Source organism: Thamnophis elegans, chromosome 2 (genome assembly GCF_009769535.1).
Source record: "Thamnophis elegans isolate rThaEle1 chromosome 2, rThaEle1.pri, whole genome shotgun sequence".
Taxonomy (NCBI): domain Eukaryota; kingdom Metazoa; phylum Chordata; class Lepidosauria; order Squamata; family Colubridae; genus Thamnophis; species Thamnophis elegans.
The window spans coordinates 109,165,659-109,192,567 of record NC_045542.1 but is presented as its reverse complement, the minus strand read 5'-3'; the positions used below and the strand labels follow the sequence as shown (position 1 = coordinate 109,192,567).

General features: G+C 35.5%; 1 protein-coding gene across 1 annotated transcript in view; it reads right to left on the bottom strand.

Annotated features, from left to right (window-relative positions):
* Positions 1–26,909, bottom strand: part of SYN2 (synapsin II) — a 114,732-nt gene that overhangs the window by 24,381 nt on the left and 63,442 nt on the right. Inside the window, exons 4-8 of the mRNA XM_032211201.1 lie at positions 24,676–24,832; positions 21,163–21,252; positions 3,680–3,742; positions 2,721–2,863; positions 444–518 (exon numbers count right to left, since the gene is read on the bottom strand). Of these exons, the coding sequence (XP_032067092.1) occupies positions 444–518; positions 2,721–2,863; positions 3,680–3,742; positions 21,163–21,252; positions 24,676–24,832 (528 nt within the window). The remainder of the gene's footprint in view (positions 1–443; positions 519–2,720; positions 2,864–3,679; positions 3,743–21,162; positions 21,253–24,675; positions 24,833–26,909) is intronic.

Below are 26,909 nucleotides of genomic sequence, written 5' to 3'. Positions count from 1 at the left end.
CAGAATTTATTGAGTTTTTATATTCACATGACATTCTGGTCCCATTAGGGTAACAGTGTCATGCAAATCCAGGCATAATTTTATGCTTCAGTAGAAAAAAATACCCAGGTGATTTTGTAGCATGCTTAGATTTTTTTTTTTAAAAAAATAACAATAAGACACCATAGTATTTATTCTGATATTATGAAACTTCCCCAGAAGAAGTGTTTCGGAACACGTGACCCCAAAACACCTCTTTTTGAATTGCTAACGCTGCTGCAACTACTTCATATTCAAGCAGTTGTTTCTGAATCTCTGTGTGTACATGCTTCTGAAGTGGCCTACAGTTTCCATAGGTTCTGATTTCAGTAGAAACAGAAAATTATGAAAAGAAAAAAACTAAAAAACAGAGAAAGTAAAAATAAAAACTCTCGAGTAAACAATTTACAGAAAGATTTATTTACCTGTCTGTCATAGCAATTTGTTCTAACATTGCAGATCCTGTGTTTGTCTTCCAATTTCCAGATATAGAAGTTCTCCTGTGGAGAAATAGAAATACTAAAGAAGCACATAAGTCTTTTCAATTTAATTTTGTTAATCACTGTGCATTTATTAGGAAAAAATGCATTCCAATACAACTGTAAAATATAAAATAAAAAAATCCTGAATAAACAAAAGTATGTAATTTGATTTGATCAAGAAAGAAGATACTGAAAAAATAGCTTTCTGCATTGAATAAACTTGTAGTCATTTTAACAATACAAAGGATCAACTTAAGAATTTAAGTTCAGGAAACCCATTTTAAAAGATAAAGCATTCCTGTTCAACCTAAATAGATATCTTAATGTGACAGATAGTTGGCATTGTGTCAATAATTATATAATTACATAAAAACTATATGATTAATCAATACACAATGATATCTGAATCTTTAACCAGTATTATAAATAAAACATGTGTGCTTCTGCACTGTATTTTTAGGGAAAAATTATATTGTGAACATGTAGAGAGTTTCCTATATGTTTAATGTCTGCTTTTGTGGTGTTTGTTTTTTACACTGTGCCATTTCCTTTAAGTGCATAATGCAATGCCCACATGTATATATCTTTAAACATCACAAGCGCTCTGAAATTGGGAATTCCCAACTACCTGTAGTTTAGTCAACTGGATATTAATTAATTATCATGTACGTAAGCAGCAGAAGATTGCAGTACCAGAGATTTTGAAAACAGCATTGAAGCTGTCAAGGCAGCTTATATTTCCTTTGCCACTTCTTAAACTAGTAGGTCTTTGTGCTAAAATCACAAGTATCCAAAACAGATTAAAATCTGTTATGGAACATAAAGCTCCTGACTAAACATATCAAAATAATGTTGATTTGTAGTATAACTATGATTCAAGTATTTTAATATTTAATATGATTTAACTGTAAAAGCTAAAGGATTTTGTCTCAAAGTTTCTAATGTCTCATCCTTTGAGAAGATGTACTAAAAATAAAATTTAAATTAAATTAAATGTATTCTTATTTATGTTTGAAAAATGTAAGGTAAAGATTCTCCCGCACATACTGTATGTGCTAGTCGTTTCTGGCTCTAGGGAACAGTGCTCATCTCTGTTTCAAAGCTAAAGAGCTAGTGCTGTCTGAAGACGTCTCCACAGTCACGTGGCTGGCGAAGGTTCATGGAGCGCTGTTACCTTCCCACCAAAGTGGTTCCAATTTTTCTACTTGCATTTTTATGTGCTTTCAAACTGTTAGGTTGGCAGGGACAAGTAATGGGAGCTCACTGTTACACGGAACTAGGAATTCGAACCGCTGAACTGCCGACCTTCTGATTGACAAGCTCAGCATCTTTAGCCACTGAAAAATGTACCAAATATCAAATAACAATCCCAAGACTATATTATGTATAAATATGAAACAAAAAACCCCCTAGATAAATAGACTACTCAGACAGTACTGTCTCACAAAACCATTTTTCTATAGTATCCCTAACAGATGGCCACCTAGCCTTTGCTTAAACATCTCAACTGGCAAGCCTGCCATTTCTCGTGGTAGTCTGTTGCAGTTTCAATTAACACAACTCCCCTCCTCCCCTGATAGCCAACAGAAATCTATTTTTTTTGAATATATACTTACGGTTTCTTATCTTGCCTTCTGAAGTAACACTGAACAATTCTGTTCCATTTGCTACATGCCAACTTATCAGATAGTGAAAGAGAACTATCATGCCCACATATTGGAGAATATGACAATACCTTTGGATTTATATTATGTCTATACACAATTTATTTTATTGTTGATTGATTTTATGATGGGCAGCTATAAAAATCAAATAAATAATTGTTCCTTTGCAATTGCTTTATGGCATATTATTTTCTCTATTGAATACTACTGAAATTCATTTGCATTGTTTTAAATTAACTAATTAAAATTTAATTTTAATATAAATTTGAAAAATACAGAATACATAAATAAAATATTGGAAATTATATTAAATAATGTTTTCATGTTTGTTTCAGAATGCCTCTTATTCTCACTCTATTTTAAAATAATTGTTTGAAAAAGGAAAGATTCAGTTCATATTTCTGAATAATTTAAATATATTATTAGAACTGATGATTGTCAGTTCTGCTAAAGAAAACAGATTACCTACTTTTCCTAAAACAGAGTAAATAATGTTCATTCAGTCTCAATATGGAAGAACAACAATATCATACAATCCCAGAATCTATTTGCTCACATGTAGGCTTTATAGTTGTTTCCAATCTTTTGGATCCTGATGTCATATTTGGAATCTATGTAGGGTTCAGTGGTAGCATAGGTTTGGGTAAGGGCTACCACACTGGCTATATCCTGAAAATCATAATGGTTGTCTACTTTGACCTGTTTTCAGCATCCAAAGGTATTTTGCATATGGAAAAAGAAGAAGAAAAAGGAATAAGCAACAATTAAATTTCTCAGCAAAATGGACACAGTATTTCTAAGCATAATAGATTTTTAAGAGAAATACATTACTAGTCATTCTTAACTACCAATAACAATTGAGGCTTGATAGGATATTTAATTATCTGTCTGCATCGGTCTCCTCCAAGTTCTACATTTATACTACAATCATCCATAGACAGGAATTGATTGTTTGAGGGGCAGATGTGGGCTATAATACAATGCAACCCATCTGGAAGGCAGCAAGTTGGAAAATCTTTTTACATATAACTTTTCAGACAGATTATATATTCTATGTAAAATGAAGACATTCCTGTATATCCTGTCATATGTGATATTCCATGATATTCCATAAATAAAATTACCCTGAAAAACAATTTTTATAAGTTTGTCCCAAAGTAAAATCAATTGGCTGGGACCTGACAAATTATAGAACTAATATACAATATACACAATTTTTCTACTTTTGAAACAAAGCATTTTCTTCAAAGAATTTTTACAATTGAAAGTGTCTTTCAGCTTATGATTTGAGTTTTATGAGTTTTTAAACTTGTGCTCAAGGGACTAACAGGCAGTATATACCTAAAATTAAGCAAATACTAAGGGACAGACACCATATCATAAAAATTTCCATAATAATTGCTTGAAGTTTTAATCTTTTTTGTTGGAGAGTTTGAATTGAGCAATATTTACATAACCATCTTCTAAAAATCATTTGTTATCTTTCCCCAAGATATATAAATAAAGCATGATCACCTTTCCCATGCCTGAATGAGCATGTCCAATTTTCACAACAACAGGAAATGTTGGCAATGTCAGCTGGGGAAACGAAAGAAAAGAAAAGTAAGGAAAAGAAAGAATTAAAATAGTTACATAACCAATAGATAATTCATTATCAAGTTTATGTTTCTCTGTAGATAAAAAGGTTGCATTAGAAGCCTTTTGAAATGCCACGTATTCTCCAAAGCACCTGAGGGCAGGACAAGAAATTATTCTTATTTTCCAGAAGTTTCTGAATGACTAACCTTTCTTTTAAAGTTCAACAAGCATTTTGCTGGCTGTAGTACAATTTGGAAGGCTTAAGATATTTGAGCTAATCTATATTTATTTTCTCCATTTTATTTATTGTTAAATTTAATGAATGAAATGATAATAATTTGTAGAATATGATGTGTGTGTGGGTGTGGGTGTGTGTTATGTTTAGTACGGAGAAAATGTGATTTATTTTCTTTCTTTTGGCCCATGTACGCAGACATAGACAAACAAACACAATTTTAAACTGGAACAAAACTACTGCTGCTTGCTGAATGAATTTACTGCATTTATGTAATTACTAATTATACAATCATGATAAATATGGCAGAAATCTTGCCATTCACAAATGATAGTCTGTATAATCAGCATAATGGTGTGATGAAAAATATATAGACAGCAAAAGATTACAAACTAGAACTGAAAATAAGCCTTAGTGTTAACACACTGTTTACTCAGATAACGTGTGAAATGGAAAATCTGATTTACAGTATACCACACAGGTGCAATTGGCTAAATATCCCAGAATTGAATATTGTTCTAAAATGCTTTCCCAACCATTGCTGACAATGACTTATAATAATTAAAGTACATTTCTTCTGATATAAGAAATCTCTCATGTTTCACCAATAATATGGCTTTTTGGCTTAAAGAAAGGAAAAACAGTTCCCATGTCAGGAACCTTAAAAGTTACTTAAGATAAATATATTTTCAGAATGGAGTGCCAGAGGATTTCTGTGCCCAATAGAAAAAGTTTAATCTGCTGAAATTAAATTGCTGCTTGCTCTAAGAGGAAATTGGATCGTCATTAGCAAATTTAGGAGGGGGATATATATTAAACAGCGAAAGAACATTTTCTTCAAGCTGGCCAGTCATCCAGGTGTGTTTCAAGCAGCATGACTCCTCTACTCAATTCCTTGCTATTTCCACCACTGCTCCTTCTAACCCTCAGTATTCAGGATCTGACTGAAGCTTGCAACTGTCGCCCAGCTCATCCACAGGAAGAAATATGTAGGTCTAATATTGGTGAGTCACGAATCATCTATGTTTTTTACTGGACAAACTAGCAGAACAGTTTAGAGACGTGATTAGCTGTATGCTCACAACTCTGCAATGCACTAGGATCCATATCTCAGAATGAAAATCAGCACTGTAAAACACTACCACACAGGATTCCCAGGATAAAATGAATTTCAAAAGCATGTAAAAGTTTGGAATTCTCTGTTTATCATCTTTATCTCTAATAATTTATTGGACTTGCTATATTGAATTTATTTTCAGTAATCTATGGAATGATATGCACTAGAACTGTTTCTGCATATTGCTAACATTTAATATATAAGTAAACATGAATAGGGGTCATGTAATATGCATGCTGTACATATGATAACAGTAAAATAAAGTACACATTTACAATTATAATCTGCTTCTTAATTATCTTAAATCAAGGATTTATCAAGTTCCTTTCAGCTGATTTAAACTTCACAGTTGAATATTTTTACAACATATGCTAGACATTCTATGAGTCTTTTTTTCCTCCCTATCTCTGTTTAGATATGGGACTTTGTTAATTCATGTTGCTATATGTTGCATACTAAATACAATATACAGTATGGTATATACTATACTATTTATAGACAATCTCTCTCTCTCTCTCTTTCTCCTTGCCAAATATATAATCCGCATAGTTTTCCATTATGAATATATTAAAAATTTACAATGTGATAATCCAGAATTATCCCAAATGCTACATTTTGTCATTTTATCAATTCAAGATATAGCTTCTATTCAGAATTAAAGAGCAAATGTAAAACATTAGTTTCTGAAATGTCACAAAATTACCATTTGTATGGAAGAGGCAGAACCTTCTGCCTACTGATTGCTTTTCTGTGTTGATAAAATCTTTGTAACCATGACAAGCTCTAACCTGAATAAATCCATCAAGAAAATTACCTAGACAAGCAGTATAAATTATAAGAGAAAAAATAACTTAGTTTAATGATAAAGCAATTAAAAAAATGCAGGTGTTGTTTCTATGAATTCTTTTGTGTATTACTTTTCTGAAATATGATATATATTTACACAGCATGTAATTGTGATCAGTTGAGATGAAATAATTATAGAAAATTAACTTCTGATTTAAGTTAAGTTTATATTTATATTTCTTTATTTTAAAATCCATATCTCCATAGTTTTGAGCTTAAAATGAAATGAATAGTTTTTCGGCAGCTCAATTACAAATCACTACATAGAATTTTAGGTGGAAAACCAAAATTAAAAATGCATTATTAAAGATTTGTTTATTCAGGGCTCTCTGTTTTTAATCTGTTGAGCACTTGTGAGAAGTAAAAGCTTATCAGTATTTGTCTATTCTACATACACAGATCATATTAAACAGTGCACATGTTATATTTGTAATCATACAAAAATATATATAGCAGGTATTAACAGATCCATAGAAGAGCATCCTACAGCAATTTTAATGTTATCGTACATGCAAACATATTCATAATAAAATAGACAGGAATAAAATATTCTGGAACAAAACAGGTTGGCAGGAAGACTTGAATGTTTACAGTCAAGTCCCATCTAAATATTTTTATCTTTTTGTAGTAAACTACAAATAAAAAGAACTTCATTATTCATAAAAGTCAATTCTACTAAGTGTTTGATTATTTATTCATTGAATTGTGATTATTTTCTTTAATTTAACTTTTATTTACTCTGAATTCTGTGAGCACCAAGTATCCCTCATTTCAACCATGAGCTACAAATATTACCTTTTACTGAGATTTATTTATTTAAATTTATTTGCTGCCCAACTCCAATGGAATAATAATTGGAGAAGAAGAAATTATATGTTATCTACTGAAGCTATTTACAAATGGATATTCTATAATTGTCATACAATAAGGTTGCTTTTATGTAGATGTTGGCTTAAGTAAAAAAGAAAATCCCCCAGCTGTGCTCCATATGACTGCAATGTGGTGGTCTTCAGAGGATGGAAGGACTGGGAGCCAAGGAAAATTGCCCTGCTTCACCAGCAGCAAATGGAACTTTTCATAGGACACTAAATTCCCATTTCCCTTGCTAACCACTTTTAGAAAGAATTTAATTATGCACAATTCATTAATTCATTAATCATTCCTAATCCATTCATGATTCCTCTTCCTGTATCATAAAACTTTTGATCCAAGAATAAATATGTTTGATCCTCCAGTTTACAATGAATCATCTCTCTCATGGTTGTGCCCAAATCTTAAACTCAAAATATTTCAAAATGGAACGTTTCAAACTAAAATTCAAAATGTTCTCTTCAATTGGTTTTTTCCCAGGAAGTAGGAAATACTAAGACTTCAAAAGTCTTCCAGCAACAAGCAGAAGAGGTTGTTTTATACTTAGGGCAACATTTTTAAAATGAAAATTGGCCATTAAAAAAAAAGAAAGAATTGAAACAGTCCAAATTTCAAATGCTTCCTGCAAAAAGATTTTGTTGGTGTTATAATGCTAGGATGTGTCTATCCATCAATGAATGGGCTTAGGCTAAGGTAACAAAGGTTGGCAGGGACTACTTGAACAGACTCTTATTTTTAAAAAAAAGATGTTTCATCATTTACACATCAGGTAGCAAGGACTTGCATCATTGCAATAGAAACAATAGAAACAACAGAAAGGACATTGGAAATCAACTGACTAAGGAAACTACAGACATGATAACAGAGTAGAGGCAAGCATTGTATCACCTGCTGGAGGACTAAAAAGATGATATATTTTCCTGTCTTGGCAACTGAATGAGTTAATAAAGAAACTTTCAAGTTGTAATAATTCTTGTGAAAGATTAACTTCTCACTTCCTTCCTTACTGTACATCAAGTTAGTAATTTAATGGTGATACATCTCAAGGCATTAGCAACCAAAATCGTGCATATAGAAAATTGTTCCAGTTGAAAGGGCTTGCCTGAATTCTGAAGAATCATGTGACATGGGATCATGTTTAATATAAGTAATATGACTAATGGTACAGTATGGTATGATATGGTAGATGTAACCCTCAATTTATGACTGTGATTGAGCCCAAAATTTATGTTGAAACATGTTAAGTGAGTTTTGCCCCATTTTACAACCTTTCTTGCTACAGTTGTTGAATTAGTGAATCTGGTTTCCCCATTGGCTTTGCTTGTCAGAAGGTCGCAAAAAAGGGATCACATGACACTGCAATTATCATAAATATGAGCCAGTTGGCAGTTGCCAAGTGGCTGAATTTTGATCACGTGACCATGGGGATGCTGTAAGTGTGAAAAATGGTCATAAATCACTTTTTGCAGTGCTGTTATAAGTTTGAAAAGTCACTAAATGAATCATTGTAAGTCAAGGACTACTTGTATGACTAATATAACTATAACTAGGTATATAGCATTTGTGAAAGAATGCACATTTATGTTTCAAAAGCTGACATTAAGGAAAGTTAAATGGTTATTACTGCAGGTAATGCTTACAGGTAGCCCTCAATTTACAACCATTTCTTTAGTGAACATTCAAAGTTACAACTTCCTGTATCATAAAACTTTTGATCCAAGAATAAATATGCTTGATCCTCCAGTTTACAGTGAATCATCTCTCTCACGGTTGTGCCAAAATCTCAAACTCAAAATATTTCAAAATGGAATGTTTCAATATTATGACCAGTTCTTGCACATACTAGCACTGCAGCGTCCCCATGGTCAAAAGTGATAAAAATTCAGGAGCTTGGAAACTAGCATTTATTTATGATGGTTGCAGCATGTTGGGGTCATGTGATTGTCACTTGTAATTTTCCCACTTGTGATTGCCACTTGTAATTTGGCTTGGCTTCTGACAAGCAAAATCAATGGGAGAAGCTGGATTCCGTTAACAACTGTGTGATTCATTTAACAAACGTGACAGATACAGTTCAGGAAATCAGGCATGACTCACTTGACAACTACCTTCCTTAGCCACAAAAAGTCTGGTCACAATTGTGGTCATAAGTCAAGGACTCCTTGTACCTGCATATTATATCATTTTTCTTAATTTATCTTTGAGGATAGTTGGTACTGTGTTTTTCAATATTGGAAACTTTAAGAGTTGTGGACTTCAACTCCCAGAATTCCTCAGCCAACAATTCCTAAAGTTCCCAAGGTTGGAAACCTCTGTGCTATAGCATTTCTTTCCTTCCCTTTTTCAGAGAGCCAATGCTACCAATGTCAATGGTGTGACAAGGAACAAAGTTCTTTTTAGTTTTTGAAAACTATTCTTGATTTGTGTCTGTTTATTACCATAGCACGTAAGCTAATTTGGTAAAATTTGTATCCTGAAAGACAGGATGTAAATCATTTTAATAAAATAAATAATTGCTTTCACATTACTGATGTTTAGGGGGAAAGACAGTTATTTTTTTTTCACCCAATATTTTCCAATAATGTTTCATTTTATTTCAGTGATTCTTGCAAACATACTGAGTAAAACAGTGGTTAAAGATTCACCTTCTTCTGAAGAAATGATCCGGTATGAAATCAAGCAAACAAAGGTATCTAAAACTTTTTGTCTCTTCTGAGGTTTAAATGGCAGGAAAAAAGACATCCATTTAGGAGACTAAAATTTGTTTTGTGCCATTCTATTGACATTACAACCAATGCTTCAATAGGAAGTAAAGACACCTGTAAGATAGATAGTGCTCATGCAAGTCTTCCATTTCAGAACTGAAACAAAGCAGGAAGTAAACAGGCTCTTCTCACTATTTTACTATTTAATTAAATAGTATTGGTGTTCTTGTAATCCACATCTGCAGCTCTCAATGGCCACCATTGAAAGGGGCCTTTCCTGGTCTGTGAGCAGAATTGCTTCACTTATTAGCTAATAATGGCAATAATGGCTCTCCCCATTCTCTTTAGCTTTTCATTAAAAATTACATCTCTTTCCAAAGACCTAAAACAACAAAGACTTTGAAAGCATCTCATCTGCTCACTATAGTGGCTATCCTCCTACATGATTTATACTTCCATCCTTTACGCTGACCTGCAACTCTGCAATAATGCTGGCAGATCAACGATTGGGAATTAGATTCTCCTGTACAGACTGACCTGTAGAAATTATTGGAACAAAATGATTCTGTGCAGCTGCAAACAAATGTTACCCATGTGCAAAAGATGTTTAACTCTAGCAAAAGCCAAGAGAGATCCAACAAGACTGTTAATTAATCAGTGGGAAACTCAGTTTCCTCTTCAACTGTAACCCATTTCTGAGTCAAACCTTTAGTTACATAGTAGCTAAGGGAGAAAAATAGCATCTCATTCATAGTCAGGATAAATAACGGTGAATTTGAAAACAATTTAAACGTAATTACAAATATGTGTGTCAGAAACAAAACTTGAATAATTCCAAACATTATTCCAAACATTTTCAAATAAGATTCCATTTTATTATGAACAGATTTTGTGTTGTATGGAAAAATAGCAGCATTACAGAAATATGAAGAATCCTTAAGAGACAAGAGGAACAAAAGCATAGTATACTTTAAGAGATAAAATATCCAACAATAAAGTTAAGAGACAAAAAAGTAATAATTCTTTTCTGAACATAATATCAACTTTAATTTCATGTGATATTGCCAGATTTTCTACCAGGATGATCTGTAGGTAATTAAAATATATTAATAACCTTAAAACACATTGGTAAGATATGACATCATCAAGAGCTGTAGTGGCACAGTGGTTAGAATGCAGTATTGCAGGTTATTTCTGCCAACTGCCAGTAGTTCAATTCTCACCGGCTCAGGGTTGATTTAGCCTTCCATTGTTCCAAGGTTGGTAAAACGGGGGCCTAGATTGATGAAGGCAATATGCTGACTCTGTAAACTGCTTAGAGAGCACAATAAAGCATAATAAAGTGCTATCACTATTGCTATCTGTTCTGTACGTTTGCTAAAGAAAGGATCCTGTTTCTTTCACATTTAGTAACTACTGTTGATTCTCCTAGTCTTGACTATATTGGCTGTTAATTTTTTTTGACTGCTTTCTTGGAATTGGGTATAGTATAGTGAGTAGGTTTTTTTGTAAAGAGGAAGTTATATAAGGCACAATCTTTCTCAACATTCTAGAAATCTTAAAATAAATTAAATAATTGTCAGTGTTATTTCAAGTAGGAACTAAGAGATTATTACACCAACAAATATACTAAATTTTTACACTAGAAAAGCCATCTTCTCCTAATGGCATGAATACATTCTTAAATGACATTTTTTTTCCTTTCAAAGAAACAGGAATAACACTTCACATTTTCTTCTGTTTATATCACTGTTTACTGCCACCCTTAGTGACCTTTTTTTTCTTACTCCAAGTGCAGTTCTGATTTGCAACAATCAAAAAGCCAAACTGGTTATTCCTGCTTGTATAGTTTCCCCTTACTGGAAGGATTATTTTCTCCAACAAGGCTACCCAAGTTGTATTCCTAAGTGATAGTAGCTGGAGTTCATACTCCACCCCACCCCCTAGTTTGGAAGAATGAGGCCTATGTTTGCTTCTGGAAGATGAAAACAAAGCCAACTCTATTCATGGTTTGCTATTTCCAAATTAAATAAATATAATGAAGGTACCTAATGTACTATAGAAAACAGCAGCTTTCTAAAATGGATTTGTATGTACTAATCTGTTTTGATTTAAAATACCTGCCCTTTCATTTCTGATCCCAGTTCAAAGTGCTGACTTCTCTTCAGAAAGGATTTTGTCCCTGTGTTTTTAAAAAAAAAAACATTTTTGTTTGATGTTTTTCCATACAATTTTATTTATATATTTATTTATAACATTTGCGTAACTGCCCTTATTAAAACCAATTCTGGGTAGCTTACAACCAATGAAAGAGTTATAGAATCATAAACCAACTATGATAAAACTAAAAAGCAGGAAAACCTGGAGCCACAATGATATTGAGGCCAACTCTCATCTTAGCTTCACCTTGCCTTAGCTTGGAGCTTGGGGGAAGAGCAACATTCTGAATGCCCTCTGAAAGGATAAAATGATAGGGGCCTCTTGGATCTCTAGGGAGAAGGTGTTACATAGGGCAGGGAGTATAATGGAAAATGTATATTTCCAAGGACCCACAAGATGGCAGGGTTTAATGGATCTGGAAAATGCCTACCCACTTTAGATTTTAACTTTAGAAATAAACATGAAAGTCATATATTCATATTTTAAAAGAATCCTATCAGCAAGATTCTAGTGAGAAAACATTTAGTATTATGATTTACCATGCCAGGTTAGGAATTACTATTTTGAATGATAAATAACTTTAAATCAAGACATTGACTATTATTTATTTTAAAAAATTTCTCTACTTTTCTATTGATCATCCCCTTGTCTTTCCTTCCATCTTTCCCAGCAATAGAGCCTTATCCAGGGGACCGGATTTTCACATAATGTGTCCATAGTAGGGTAACTTCAGCTTCATTATTTGTGCTTTGATTGAGATCTTGCAGAGGCTTGTTCAATTATCCATTTTCTATTTTTTTGGCTGCCCATGGTATTATAATTAATGTGATAATCTAATTCATTCATGGGTGTTCACAGTATTTGTTGCTTACAAAAACTAAAAAAACCCCACTATATAAAGAGTAAAAACAATAACCCCACCCTCTGGCAACAACAATCAAACAAGCCACTTTCCCCATGCTCTCTTGTACAGAGATACACCAAGCGCAATAGAGAAGGTGGGAAGCTAAGTAGTGCAAATGTTAATATTCCACAGCATAATGTTGAACCGTTTCATGCAGGCTTATATAGAATTTTCTTTTTCCTAATAGATGTTTAAAGGTTTTGAAAAGGTGAAAGACGTCAAGTATGTTTTTACAGCTATTTCATCAGCAGTCTGCGGGGTAGATTTAGAAGTCGGAATGAAGCAGAAACAGTATCTTCTTTCAGGTATTTAAAGTCAATTGTCAAAGTCAGACAATATCAACATTTGAGCCTTATAGCTATTAGTGACATTTCTGTTAAAAATGTAAACATTTCTAGAAAATAATTATTCACTCTCTCTTCCTCTCCCACCTCCCTCCCTTCCTCTCTCTGTATGTAGCATGTAGAAGTAAATTATAAGAGCAAATGAACATCACTCCTGTCTATTACAAGATATGTGGATCCACCTCCTTGAATAAATTAAAATAAAACAATACTTTTTATTTCCCTTCCCCTCCAATAATTTAAAAATAAAGGAAGGGGAGAGATAAAACTGGACAAGGTTTGTAGGTGTTGGTGATACATAAATTTAAATCATCATAATTTTTTCTGGACCTATAACAGGTTATATATTCTACTAGACAATGTGATTGATTTAGTGCCTGTGGATTATGTCTTTGGCCATGAGAGTGTCTGAGTCCCTCATTTCAATATTTTCTTTACTTCAGGTAATTTGTCAAATAATGGAAGACTTGTAATTTATTTATGCGATTTTATTAAAAAATGGCATGAAGTTACCGATTCTCAAAAGATAAATCTAAAAAACAACTATCAAAAGGGCTGTGACTGTACAGTAAGTATAACAATTAGATTGGAATATAATCTACTATTATTATATCAGTTGTGCAGCAACACATATATAAGCAATAAATATAATAATATACCTATAATGTAAATGTATGTATGTATGTATGTATGCATGTATGTATGCATGTATGTATGTATATGTAAGGAATGTAAGTAGAATAAAGCAGATTTGTTAAAATGTATAAGCTTTAACCTACCTTATCTAAATGGTACATCCAAATACTAAAGCAATCTGTCTTGGGTTGGTAGTCCTTCTAGCTATGTTGTAATATCTGCAACTGTTTTCTATACCTATTTCACTGAGCTTTGGAACAATTTTCTCAACTGTGTCATATGTCCCTTTAGTAGTTATTTACTATTAGAAAACCAATGTAAGATCTCCCTGCAAACTTTGCTAACTGCAGAGATCTAGCAAAAGTGATTCAAAAGGTTACTTTGCCTTAAAATAAAGGTTGGGAGAGCATATTATTTGAAGGTACCAATTACAAAACTACCAGGAAAATAAGTTCTAACGATAAAATAGGGTAGTCTGAAGTCAAAACTTTTTAACCTCTAAACATTTTGCAAATGACTAGTTGTAAGTGAGAGTTCCTTGGTGCTCTCCGAGCTTGCTTGTTTTCTTGCAGAAGTTTCATTTCTAACTAGGTAACATCATCAGTGCTAATAAGGAGTTCTGTTTGCTGTCAGTTCATATTCTGGTGTCTTGCTTGTCTGTGTGTGTGGGAGTGGTCTCAGAGATTCTTTCATTGGGCTGTTTTCTGATGGGTCTTTAGCAGTTAGGATATACTAATTATGTGTATAAAAATAATACCTTATAATTATCATGTTGAAAACTTATTACTGTTAATATTACTACTTAACTTTTCAAATGGATTTACTGGATCATGTGGTCATTAATACATATTTTAAGATCCTTGTCTTCTTTGACCACCAACCTAATTTTTATGATCTAGATATACCTGTGGTAAGATTTAATGAACTATGTCTCCAATTGTGTATGCTTGAATTCAATGTCTCTTGAAACTTCCCTAATCAATGCAGAATGGATAAATACATCTTTAACCTGTAGCACTGAATATATTTAATTTTTTACAGAAAGTGTAATTAATAATATCTATTAAGATGACAAGCACATAATTTTTTATGCTAGTCATACAATAAGTAATCTTACCCTTATTTTATTTAGCCCTTATGCTACCAAATTATTTCTGTTTTTTTTTTAAACAATCCTTTCACTAGACAATTGTACCTGTGGAGTACAGGGTGGTCTATGAACTTGATTGATTTTTTTTAGCAGATGTTTCATTATTGAACTAAGAAATCTCTTCAGGGTGCCCTCTGTTCTCTGTTTAAATACAGTGACTTGCTCTATCAGTTTTGGTGAGAGCGTTTCTTTCTTTCTTGATAGTTCCTTGATTAGGCTGTTGTTCACTGTCTGAGTTGGGTAATTAAATGTCTGCAGGAAAATAACCAGGCTCAGAAACCACTCTTCTATTGGCACTCTAAAACTGTATCATCAAGACCATCACTTCTCTTAACATTAAGATATGAAAGATTAACAGCAAAATATCTATGCTGCATAATTCCAAGATGGTTTTTTGCACTTAATGTATACATTGTAGATATCAAGGTGATGCATAACAGTCTTTTAGATGCATAAAAGTCATGTTGGTACAAAATATAGTCTGTATGTTCAGAAAAAAGTATCAAAATAATATTTTGTATTTATATAAATTTCTATGTTGAAATAATTCATAATGTTGGAATATGTGTATTTATAATTGCCCAAAGTTCCATCCTTGTCTCATTTCAAGGCATATGTGGATTTTGGAAACAATTTACAAATTGTCAGAATTTTTACACTGATAAATGATAAATAAGTGTTTATACATTATAAAATATGATTTTATAATGGGATACTCGTGTAATTTTCTGCTCCTAGATTACTCACTGCCATACAGAACCTTGTTCCACCACAAAACCCCATGAATGCCTATGGACGGATTGGCTGAAAGAGAAGAAGTACTATGGACATCAAGCAGATAATTCTGCCTGTTTCAAGGGCAGTGAAGGAACTTGCAGTTGGCACAATGCTCTTCCTTAGTGAAATACTTAGCTGATATCAGTGAACCATAAATAATATAAATTTTGGGAGAAACAGGAGGTGTTATGTTTATTCCATGTTGCCTGCTTAATGATCTTTTGAACTTCCAATAATTGTCTCTTCCTTAGAATCAAAAGCAAATTGTGCAGTATAATTAAAACACAGAATACATAGAATTGGCATCCAGATTAATATAAAAATGACGTTCCTGGCAGTCTTTGCTTTCAACAGTTATTTCAGTAAATTTGTATGGAAACATCCCTGTTTTCTAAGAAAGAATCCTTTTTTAAAAAGTGAGGTTTATTAAAATTGTAATTTCAACTCCTGTTAATACATTGCAAAATTTGAAATGATTAAAATAATACTGTTTTAAACCAAAACACTACCTCTGAATGAAAAAAGATTGCTTATTTCTATAGTCATTTTCTTTTTAAAAGTATTCTAAGGGAAATAATTAAAAAATAAGATATAATAGGGGGAAAGGCGCCATATGTGAGTGTGGGCTTTGCCTGTAAACACTGCCTCTAAAGTTAAACAAGGTGAAGAGAGAAAAAAAGGTGATCTGTCAGGGCAAGGCAAGCAAGGTGATCTGTTTGGTCGCTTTCACTTCCCCTCTGTTAAAGCCTGCATCTCAGGAAAGAGGAGAGGGGAAAGTCTCAAGACCCCAGGGCAAGCGGAATGGCAACCTTGTGGGGTGGAAGAAGAAGAGAGCGTGAGTGCAACAAGAGTGAGGGGGAGAGGAAGGCACAGTTGTGATGTTGGTGCTCGGGGCCACAACGTGGTCTCAAAGCCCTTCCTGTGCCAGGGAAGTGGATGGCTATGTTCTCTATCAGGCTTGCGCCTGTGCACACACACACACATGAAAGAGAGAGGGAGAGAGAAATAAGAAACAGAGAGAGACAGATGGAGAAAGAGAGAATGAGAGAGGGGGAGAAAGAGAGAAATGAGAAACAGAGAGAGATGGAGAAAGAGAGAATGAGAGAGAGAAAGAGAGAGGGAGAGAGACCTGTTTAAGTGAACCTTGTGGTCGATAAGTGAACTTGTGGTCATTAAGTGAATACTGTGGTTGTTAAACAAATCCATTTTCCCCAATGGGCATTTTTAACCAGAAGGAATTGTTGGAAACTGGAAAAAAACACAGAAAACCTCAGTCACATGACTGTGTGGGATGTTATAACTGGCCCTGTGTGTGTGTGTGTGTGTGTGTACATACACATACAATATATATGGTAGATAATGTATCTATGGATGTGCCTATACACATTCTATACTATATGATGTATGTACACATATGGTATATATACATAGGATTAAATAATATATTTTGGATGTTCAGAGAAAATGTATCTTGTTGAGGCCTTTGAGCAAGGAGAGGCCATACAAGGCACCCTTGACGTGAGTGATGTGAAGTTGGCCATGCCCACCCAGTCACATGACTAACAAGTCACCTGTCCAACAAGCCACGCTCACCACCACATGACCAACAAGCCATGCCCACCAAACAAGCCATGCCCACAGAACCAGCAGTAAAAAAAATTGAAACCCACCACTGCTGTATATGTATAGAAAATATTAATAAACAACCTAAATAAAAAGAGGAGGACACCAAGAGCCACCTTTCTAATGGCACTATTATAATAAAGTTGAGGGGGTCAATCTTAAACTACAAATATTTTCTTTATTAGTACTAAAGTTTGAATTAAAAGGTTTAATGCAATCAGACACCAATTTTTTATGAAGATCAGAACAAGACAATATATGCTGCTTCCAGACATTTCATATACCAGCTCATTTTGACAGTATTCTATATTTTAAAATACCTTGAAGAAATGGAATCTTATTTCATGTGCTATTAGTAATGGTTTCTAGTCAGAACTTTGTGTCCTAACTGTTAATGTTGAAAATGTACTCCTAAAAGAATGTTAATCTTATGATATAATTTGTTTTTGATATAATCTTTTCCATTGTAATCTTTAATTCATGCATCACTGCAAGTAGAAATATTGCTGAATGGCAAGGATTTAAGCTTGCATACACATGTATCAAATCTCTTTGTCACAAATATACAGAAGTCAGGCTGCCATGGCTGGGCCTGGACAGCTATCCAATGGGATTCCTACGGTTATGGGATTACTGTCTTTTGATAAGTAATGACTTAGTCACCATGAACCAACCCAGGCATCTACCATCACTAATGATGAGAAGAAACCAACGAAATTCCACACCGGAGTTTGTCATTGTCCAGGTCAACAAGCTATGTCTCCTGGACATCTGTCAAAAAAGGGGCTACAGGACTCAGTTGTTACTGCTAGGGAACCAGGGCATGCAACTGCAAAGCGACTAGAACAAAAGTGCTAAACTGGAACAACTGAAGAAAGAAAAAGGCTACCTACCATTTGGCAGTGCATAGCAAACAAGTGAAAAATCTGTTAACTGCCATGAACAACATTTTAACTTCCATCCCATCCAGCACACTATATGAAACCAACCAACTAATGCAGTGATGGCGAATCTTTTTGGCACTGAGTGTCAAAAAGGTCACAAGGAAATGTTGTGTACACTCATCGCGGCCACGCTCCAGGTTCTAGCTGATGATCAGCTGTACAGCCCGCAATGCACAGGCTGGTTTTCAGCACTGCCGCGCCACAAAAGGATCACACTGGAAGAACTTCCAGGTCTGGTCCACATGCGCACACAACAATGGGCTGGCCAGCGTGCATACGCAGGTTGGTTTTTGGCACTGCTGCGCATCAAAGGACAGCTGATTGTTGCACGTGCATGTGCACCAGAAACTTGGAAGACAAGCAGGCAAGGCCAACAAACTGGGTGACATGGCTTCACATGCCACTTTGGGCACACGTGCCATAGGTTCTCCATCATGGAACTAATGTATAGCACAGCCGCCATTATAACTGCAGAATTGGGTTATAAAATGCCAGAAAAGAAACCCACTGGAACACCAAAGTGGACTATTCGACTTGAAAATAAAATAAAAAACTACGAGGGGGTGTCAGCAATTTACAGTACTTGAAAGAAGAAAAACTAAAGAACAAAAAGCTGAAAAATAGTTTACACAAAAAATACAACCTGAAGGAAAAAAACAATAATGGAAATCATGGAACAATGTGTAATAGCAACAGCAAAGAAAATTGAAAGATACAAAGGACGAATAAAAAAATATTGTGAAAATGTCCATAAGATCTTCAAGAAACCAACACCTCTTCTAATAGTCCCTTGATGAAAATTGAGTCCAAACTAATGTTCACCCATGAAAAAAAAAACTTTGAAATTTTGGAAAGAACTGTGGGAAAACCCAGTGGAGTACACCAAAACTGCCTCCTGGATCAAAGATATTTAACAACAAACAACATGAAAGAAAATGGAAAATAGCGTAATAATAACAGACATGGTTGCAAAACAAGCAAAGAAGGTCAAGAACTGGAGTGCACCTGGCCTGGACGAACTGCATGAATACTGGCTAAAACACCTGACCAGTCTCCATCATGGCCACTCAATTTGATGAAATGCTTCAAAATGCAACAAGCGAAGAATGGTTAACAACTATCCGAACATACTTGACAATGAAAGATCCAAAAAAGGACACAGAACCAATAACTATTGCCCAATTACTTGTCTGCCAACAATGTTCAAACCTTTTACAAGAATACTGGCAAATTCAGTATTCAATGATCTGATAGAAAACAGCTCGTATCTAGTAGAACAAAAAGAAAATTATAAAAAATAGAGAGGAACAAAAAGTCAGCTGCTCATTGACAACATGTTACTAAAAATGCAAGTTGAAGAAAAATTTCGTATTTTTTCGTATTTATTTAGCATTTATAGGCCGCCCTTTTCCCTGAGGGGACTCAGGGCGGCTTACAATAGTAAGGGAAAGGGGGTGAAAGACAAATTACAGAGAAAAAAAAAATGTGAGATAACTAAAAAGTACTAAAACACAACATTCACTCAGCATTCGGGAGGGGCAATAAAATTTATCCCCAGGCCTGACGGGCTAGCCAGATCTTGAGTGCTGTACGGAAGGCCTGGACTGTGGTCAGGGTACGAATCTCCACGGGGAGATTGTTCCATAGCGTCGGAGCAGCAACTGAGAAGGCTCTCCTCCGGGTGGTCGCCAGTCGGCACTGACTGGCGGATGGAATACGGAGGAGGCCCGCTCTATGCGATCTGATGGGACGCAGGGAGGTTATTGGCATCTAATTGATCCATGCCACATTCAAAAATGGATTTGAATGTGGCATGGATCAATTAGAAGAAGGCATTTGACTCTCTACCCCACAGCTGGGTTAATGCCTGTCTGGAAAACTTGGAATCAGCAAAAATATTTGTACATTTTTGAAATCAAACATGCAAAAATGCAAATGGGTAGAACATAGGTGAAATCAACATCATAAGAGGAATCTTCCAAGGGGACTCACTTTTGCCACTACTGTTCAACATTGCATTAATTCAACTGACAATTATCCTATGATATCATATGAAACACAAAACTGGGATACTAAATCTCAAGCCAAAATGGCAAGATAAACCATCTACTATACATGAATGACTTAAAACTGTATGCAAAAAATCCCACAGAACTTGAATCAATACTCAACACAGTCCAACTGTTCAGTAGTCATATCAGAATGAACTTTGGACTTGAAAAATGTGCTATATTTTCCATGCAGTGAGGAAAAATGAAAAAAAAGAAGGAATAGAACTGGGAAATGGAAGCATTGTGCATCATAGCAAAGGATGATGGTTACAAATGCATAGGCATATTGGAAGCAGATAAGGCTTGAATGGAAAAATGAAAGAGCAAAAGGAATACATCAGGAGGGTCCACAAAATACTAAAATCAAAACCAAATGCTGGAAACATAATTAAAGCCATTAATACATGGGCAGTTCCAGTGATATGCTATCCAGCTGGAATCATCAATTGGAATGTAAAATTTAGACTGGAAAACACGTAAACCTTTGAATATGTACCATGGTTTACAGTCACGAAGTGATGTCAACAGGTTATACCTGCCAAGAAGAATAGGTAGCAGAGGGCTATTGCAAGGCCATCAAACTGTAGAAGAAGAAAAGCAAAGTTTGAAGGACTAAGTGAACCAAAGTACCAAAAAATTGCTGCAGACTGTGAAAATGGAGAACATTATTAAAACAACAAAAACAAAGGCAGAATATAAGGAAAACCAACTAGATGACAGATTAGATATATGGAAAACCAAAGCTTTGCATGAACATGAAAATTTACAATTTGAGTATAAATCTGAGCAGCCTAAAACGAATGTATTTCAGAAAAAAGAATATCTCTCATTTCAATTTCTGTAACTTTAAAAACACCGGGAATGTTTTCCCCATTGTAGAGGGAGTCAAATATTTTATATAAATAGACATCTTTGTCCTCATAAAACCAGTGACACTACAGATAAAACAAGAGGATGGTACACAGATAAAATGGACCCATGGATTATTATAGCGGTCTCATCTACAATGCATTGCTATGCAAAAGGAATAGAAATTTATGTTTATTGTTTGCTCTTACCATTTCCTTGTGATTTGGATAAAAGGTTTGCTCAATCAGAGGAAATTTCTCTGCTCCCAAGGATCTATAGATGGACACCAATTGGGCAAACTACAAACAAACAAACAAACAAACCCCAAAACATTAAATTCCAAAGACAGTATAAAAATTATCTTAGCACTCCTCTGCAATCATCTAATCATTATCAATCAAAATATCAAGATCTAAATTCCAAAATGCCTTAGTGCTTGCCAGATTATTATCTAAAGAAAAAGAAAGGAAAAAGGTACACAAACAGCTTTACATCAATAAACCTATTTATAAATATTATCTGGATATTCCTCTATGGCAATACTTGAAAACAGCTCATCTACAATGTATTGCTAAGCAGGCATATTTAGAAATAAATAGATTTCAGTGCCTCTCTGCTTGGTACTAAACAGTTTATATAAATTGTTTCTTAATAGAGTTATCATTAAGGTTTAGTGCCAACTCTCATGCCATATTGAAGATGAGTTCATTTATTCTATACTTCCTTCTTTTTATTCAATCTTGTAACTGCAATAGACTTCTTAGTTACTACTAATAACCATGGGTGGGCTGCTGGGGGTTCACAGTGGTTGGGGAGAACCTCTACCTAAGATTCTGTGCAGTTTGGAAAAGCCCCAAATACCACTCCTGGCTGGCCCTGGCCCTCCCCTCCCAGAAGTCCCCACGTGGACTGTTTTGGATGCAGGTAAGTGCAGAGTGCATGTGGAAGCTCGGGGAGGATGAAAAATGGGCCTACTGGAAGTTTGGGAAGGCCAAAAACAGGCCTATTTCCGGCCTCCAGAAGATCTCTGGAGCCTGGGGAGGCCATTTTCGTCCTCCCGGAGGCTTGAGGAATGCCTCCAGAGCCCGAGGAGAGCAAAATCACCCCCCCGCTATGGTGCAGAAGGCCAACTAGGCCATGTCCACCATGGCTACGCCCACCCAGTAACTGGGCAGAGAACCCCTTGCTAATAATTTTTGAAGCCCCCCCCCCGCTAAAAGCTGAATGAGATATATATAGTCACAGTATTTCCTACCAAGTTTGCATAGCTACAGCAAATATATAGCACAGAGGTTGCAATTAGTTCTAATTATACATTTATGGTCAAATGAGACAAGGTATCATTCATTTAAAAGAACGAAACACTTTTAAAAGGTAAATTGCAAGCATGTGGTGGGGGAGGAGCAACAGATCCCCTCAAGGGAAAAGAGGCCAAAAGGACAAAATGGAGTTGTTTTTTTAAAACCACACCCAGAAGAGCAATTTTCCTATTCATGCTTGGGCATTGGATTTTCCTGGTCTTTGTCTCAGCCCATTACCTAGTTTATCAGATTAGTATAGGGCTGGGGAGATTTAACTCTTTGCAGCATCTGGTATTTGCATTTGGAAAGAGCTAATTACTTCCAGTATCTTTGTTCCATTGGGAACCATCAGATTATTGAAGCAAATTTAGGAATTGGTTTTGCAATGTTAATGAAAATAAATTAATTTCTTTATTGACAATCTCATGTACTCTGCTCTTCAAAAAGAAGGGAGAAAGAGAGACTGAGAAACAGAAGTGTGTTTTATTTATTAAACAATATTTATTTATCTTGCTTCCTTTTCTACTTTTCTTCTTTAACTTTATAAAAAAATGTTTAATATAATTAGATATAGATATAAATACAGCCTCATGGGATGAACAAGAGAAAACTCCAGGCGTAATCTCTAGACTGTCTGGCTGTATAAACATTTTGATACGTTTTAATAATCTCTCTCTTGTCACTGGAAAGTAAATAATCACAGGCCACAGAAACCACAATGTCAGATTAGTACCCATTGCCACATTCTGTTCATATATAAATAAAGACAAGGTTTTGTCCCAAAGAAAGAGATAATATGTAGCCAGACAAACCATGGGCATCTCAACAATATATTTTTCATGATGCAGTGTCTAACTTTTGTTTCTACTGGCCTTCTGGTACTAGCTACCCTGTTTACTTGAAAATAAGACCTCCCCAGATAATAAGCTTTTGAGCGCATGTGCTAAAATAAGCCCTCCCCTAAAATATTGCAACACAGCAGTAGCCCTTAGGTGACCATGCTTGCTGCCTCCTGCACTTCAAAAATAATAAGACCTCCCCAAAAATAAGGCCAAGTACTTATTTTGGTGATCAAAAGAAAATAAGACCCTGTCTTATTTTTGGGAAAAAATGGTAGTAATAGGGCTTTTGGCTAAATCAGGGTTGCAGTCGTTAAAGTGCAGTAGACATGCATTGCACTGGATAAAGGTTTCTGAAATATTTGGCGCAGCACAGAACAAGGCTCGGATAAGAGGCCATTCTGGGTCAAACTGGGAACATAGGAATTTTTCTCAACTTTGGCTCTTGCCCTAAGTAATACTTTTAGGCTGAGAGCAATTGGAGAAAATCCTTAAACGGTCCCAAACTCTGGTGTCTGTAATGAACTTGCTTAATAGACTTTTTGGGTGAATGCTATGAGAAAACTATCCAGCAGTGAAATAAAAAAATATGGGGATAGAATGAACATTTAGATGTAACTGCCATTTAGGCTTAACAAGGATTGTATCTCTTGCTAATTTTACATTTTTAAAATCATAATTTTAATCATGTCATGCTAGAGTATTTTAGAACTGTAGGGTTTTTTACTCTAAAAATCTGGAAAACTGGTTCTTTATGCAAAGGATTGGGTAAAAGATAAAAGTATTTTGATTTTAAAAGATAAAATGTTCAGTTATTGCAAATGCCTGCAGCCTTTTTAACAATAGCAAGAATAACACATTAAACCTCTTAAGGTAGAGAACTGGCAGGTTTTGTCTTGAATGCCAGCAGGAAAAAAATTATAACCTCACATTAACTTTCTACATGCAGAAGTGATTTTATTTGCATTGGAACAAAGAGAGACTGCAAGGAGAAGCAATGGAGAGATTAGTCACACTTACTGTACATACAGTTTTTCATACAGATTCTCCTATTTGTGTTTATAGTATTATCATCCAGAAAAATAAAAAAATTGAAACGTGGGATGGTGCAATCTAGCTAAGCTGTAGTACCCTTTTTAAGGTACGTTTGTTCAGCTCCCTTACCCACTGTTTATTATTTCATCATGTTCTCTGAACAGGCACTTTTTATTAATAATAGCTACTTCACTAACTTTGTACAAGATCAATTACAGTTCTTTTATCTGCAAATTTTTGAGAAACTTGGTAGTAAAAGAAAGCTGCAAGAAAATGAAGCAAAGATTATGAATATTAATAGTTAAGATATTAAGCATTAAACATGCATAGTAATTAAAAAGCATCAAGGAATATATCTATATTATATAAGACTTTGAGATGCAATCCAAATGTAAATCTTTTAATAAACATTTGCATGTGCACAGGGGCAAACGTTGGGCTAAATAGTACTCATTTTCCTTTCCTTTTCCCAATTTGACATTCAAATGTGTTATTCTTCAATTATACAATGAAATGTATGATTATTGAATTATGATCTGTTACTTACTACCCAGGGCTTGTCACAGAAGTTGAAGATTGACTCTAGAGAGTTAACACTTGGGATGCTTGCATAATGCATTCCAATAATTAAGTTACGAAAATCTTCATTTTCGGCCATGCTGAACGAATGTTGCCGGACAAGAACAAAGTCAGGCTTGAATGACCTAAAGAGAATTGAGTTTAATAGCAAGCAAACAAATATATTAGAAATTTACTAGAGCTATGGGGGTTACAAATAGGGCACTCTTACAATTTCTCTTGTGGTGAATAGTGTCTTTTTATATGTTTTTATTTTGCTGAGGTGATAATTTTTCATCAGAAAAATTCCTCTCAAATAAAAGAAAAAAGGCTGGGAGAAAGTATACAATTATTTAACTTCATTTGTAGTTATTGGTTGTGTTGGTAAAGAAAGAAGGTTCACTAACTAGCAGTCATGAAAAAAAAAGGATGTTAGAAGGTGGTTGAAAAAAAAGGAATTCAGGCAATTTCTTTTGAAGGCTACCATTTTATAGGTGGTTAGAGGGTGAGGCTCCTGTTATCTAAGCCAGAATGTTTGTTTTGATATTCTAGTGTATGCTGACACTTCTGAAGGGACATGACCAAAACCAGTAACTGATAAATTTTATCCTGAGCTGAGGGTAAAATGAAAATGATAAAGAGTGATGTTAAAGTCATAATTTAAAGGTCTGTTTGTTGTAAAGCTTATTCTCTTCCCTAATTTTCTCTCCTAGGACAAAAAATATTAATATTCAATTTGTTGCTATCTGTGAGATCTGGAAAAAATTTAACACTGGATACTAATTTAGATCTTCTGCTTTATCACTCCTTGTTTCACATATAACATCTACTTCTGTTCAAATAGGCCTTCAATGAGCTATTAGTGCTCACCAAAGAGAAAAACCAATAACTCTTTAACTGTTTCATTCAGAGTCTCTCTAGAGCAATTATACGCATTCTAAGATTTTGCAAGTTTGAGATTTGAGATTTGAGATTTTATTAACATTTGTAGGCCGCCCTTTTCCCTGAGGGGACTCAGGGCGGCTCACATAAAATCAGGGAGGGGAAGTACAAACAGTAACATAGACACATATAATAAAAGTAATAAGCAACATACATTCATCATTCGGGAGGGGCGGCTATCCTTGTCCCCAGGCCTGACGGGCTAGCCAGTTCTTGAGGGCTGTGCGGAAGGCCTGGACGGTGGTGAGGGTACGAATCTCCACGGGGAGTTCGTTCCAAAGGGTCGGGGCAACTACTGAGAAGGCCCTCCTCCTTGTAGTTGCCAGCCGGCACTGGCTGGCTGATGGAATACGGAGGAGGCCCAATCTGTGTGATCTAATTGGTCGCAGGGAGGTGATTGGCAGGAGGCGGTCTCTCAAGTATCCAGATCCACTACCATGCAGGGCTTTATGAGTGACTAATAGCACCTTGAAGCGCATCCGGAGATCGACAGGTAGCCAGCGCAGCTCGCGGAGGATAGGTGTTATGTGGGTGAACCGCGGTGCACCCACAATCACTCGCGCGGCCGCGTTCTGCACCAACTGAAGTCGCCGGATGCTCTTCAAGGGCAGCCCCATGTAGAGCACATTGCAGTATTCCAGCCTAGAGGTCACAAGGGCCCGAGTGACTGTTGTGAGTGCCTCCCGATTCAGGTAGGGTCGCAACTGGCGCACCAGGCGAACCTGGGCGAATGCCCCCCTAGTCACAGCCGTCAGGTGATGGTCAAACGATAGCTGTGGATCTAGGAGGACTCCCAAGTTGCGAACCCTCTCTGAGGGGTATAAAATTTGACCCCCCAGCCTGAGTGATGGAATATTGGTCGAATCTTTGGGAGGGAAACACAACAGCCACTCGGTCTTTTCTGGGTTGAGCACGAGCTTGTTAACCCTCATCCAGTCCCTAACGGCCTCAAGGCCTCGGTTCATCACGTCTGCCGCTTCATTGAGTTGGCACGGGGCGGACAGATACAACTGGGTATCGTCCGCATATTGATGGTATCTGATCCCGTGCCTGCGGATGATCTCTCCCAGCGGTTTCATGTAGATGTTGAATAGTAGGGGGGATAAGACCGAGCCCTGAGGCACCCCATATGTTAGGGGCCTAGGGGACGATCTCTGCCCCCCCACTAACACCGACTGCGACCTGTCCGAGAGGTAGGAAGAGAACCACCGCAACACGGTGCCTCCCACTCCCACCTCCTGCAGTCGTCGCAGAAGGATACCATGGTCGATGGTATCGAAA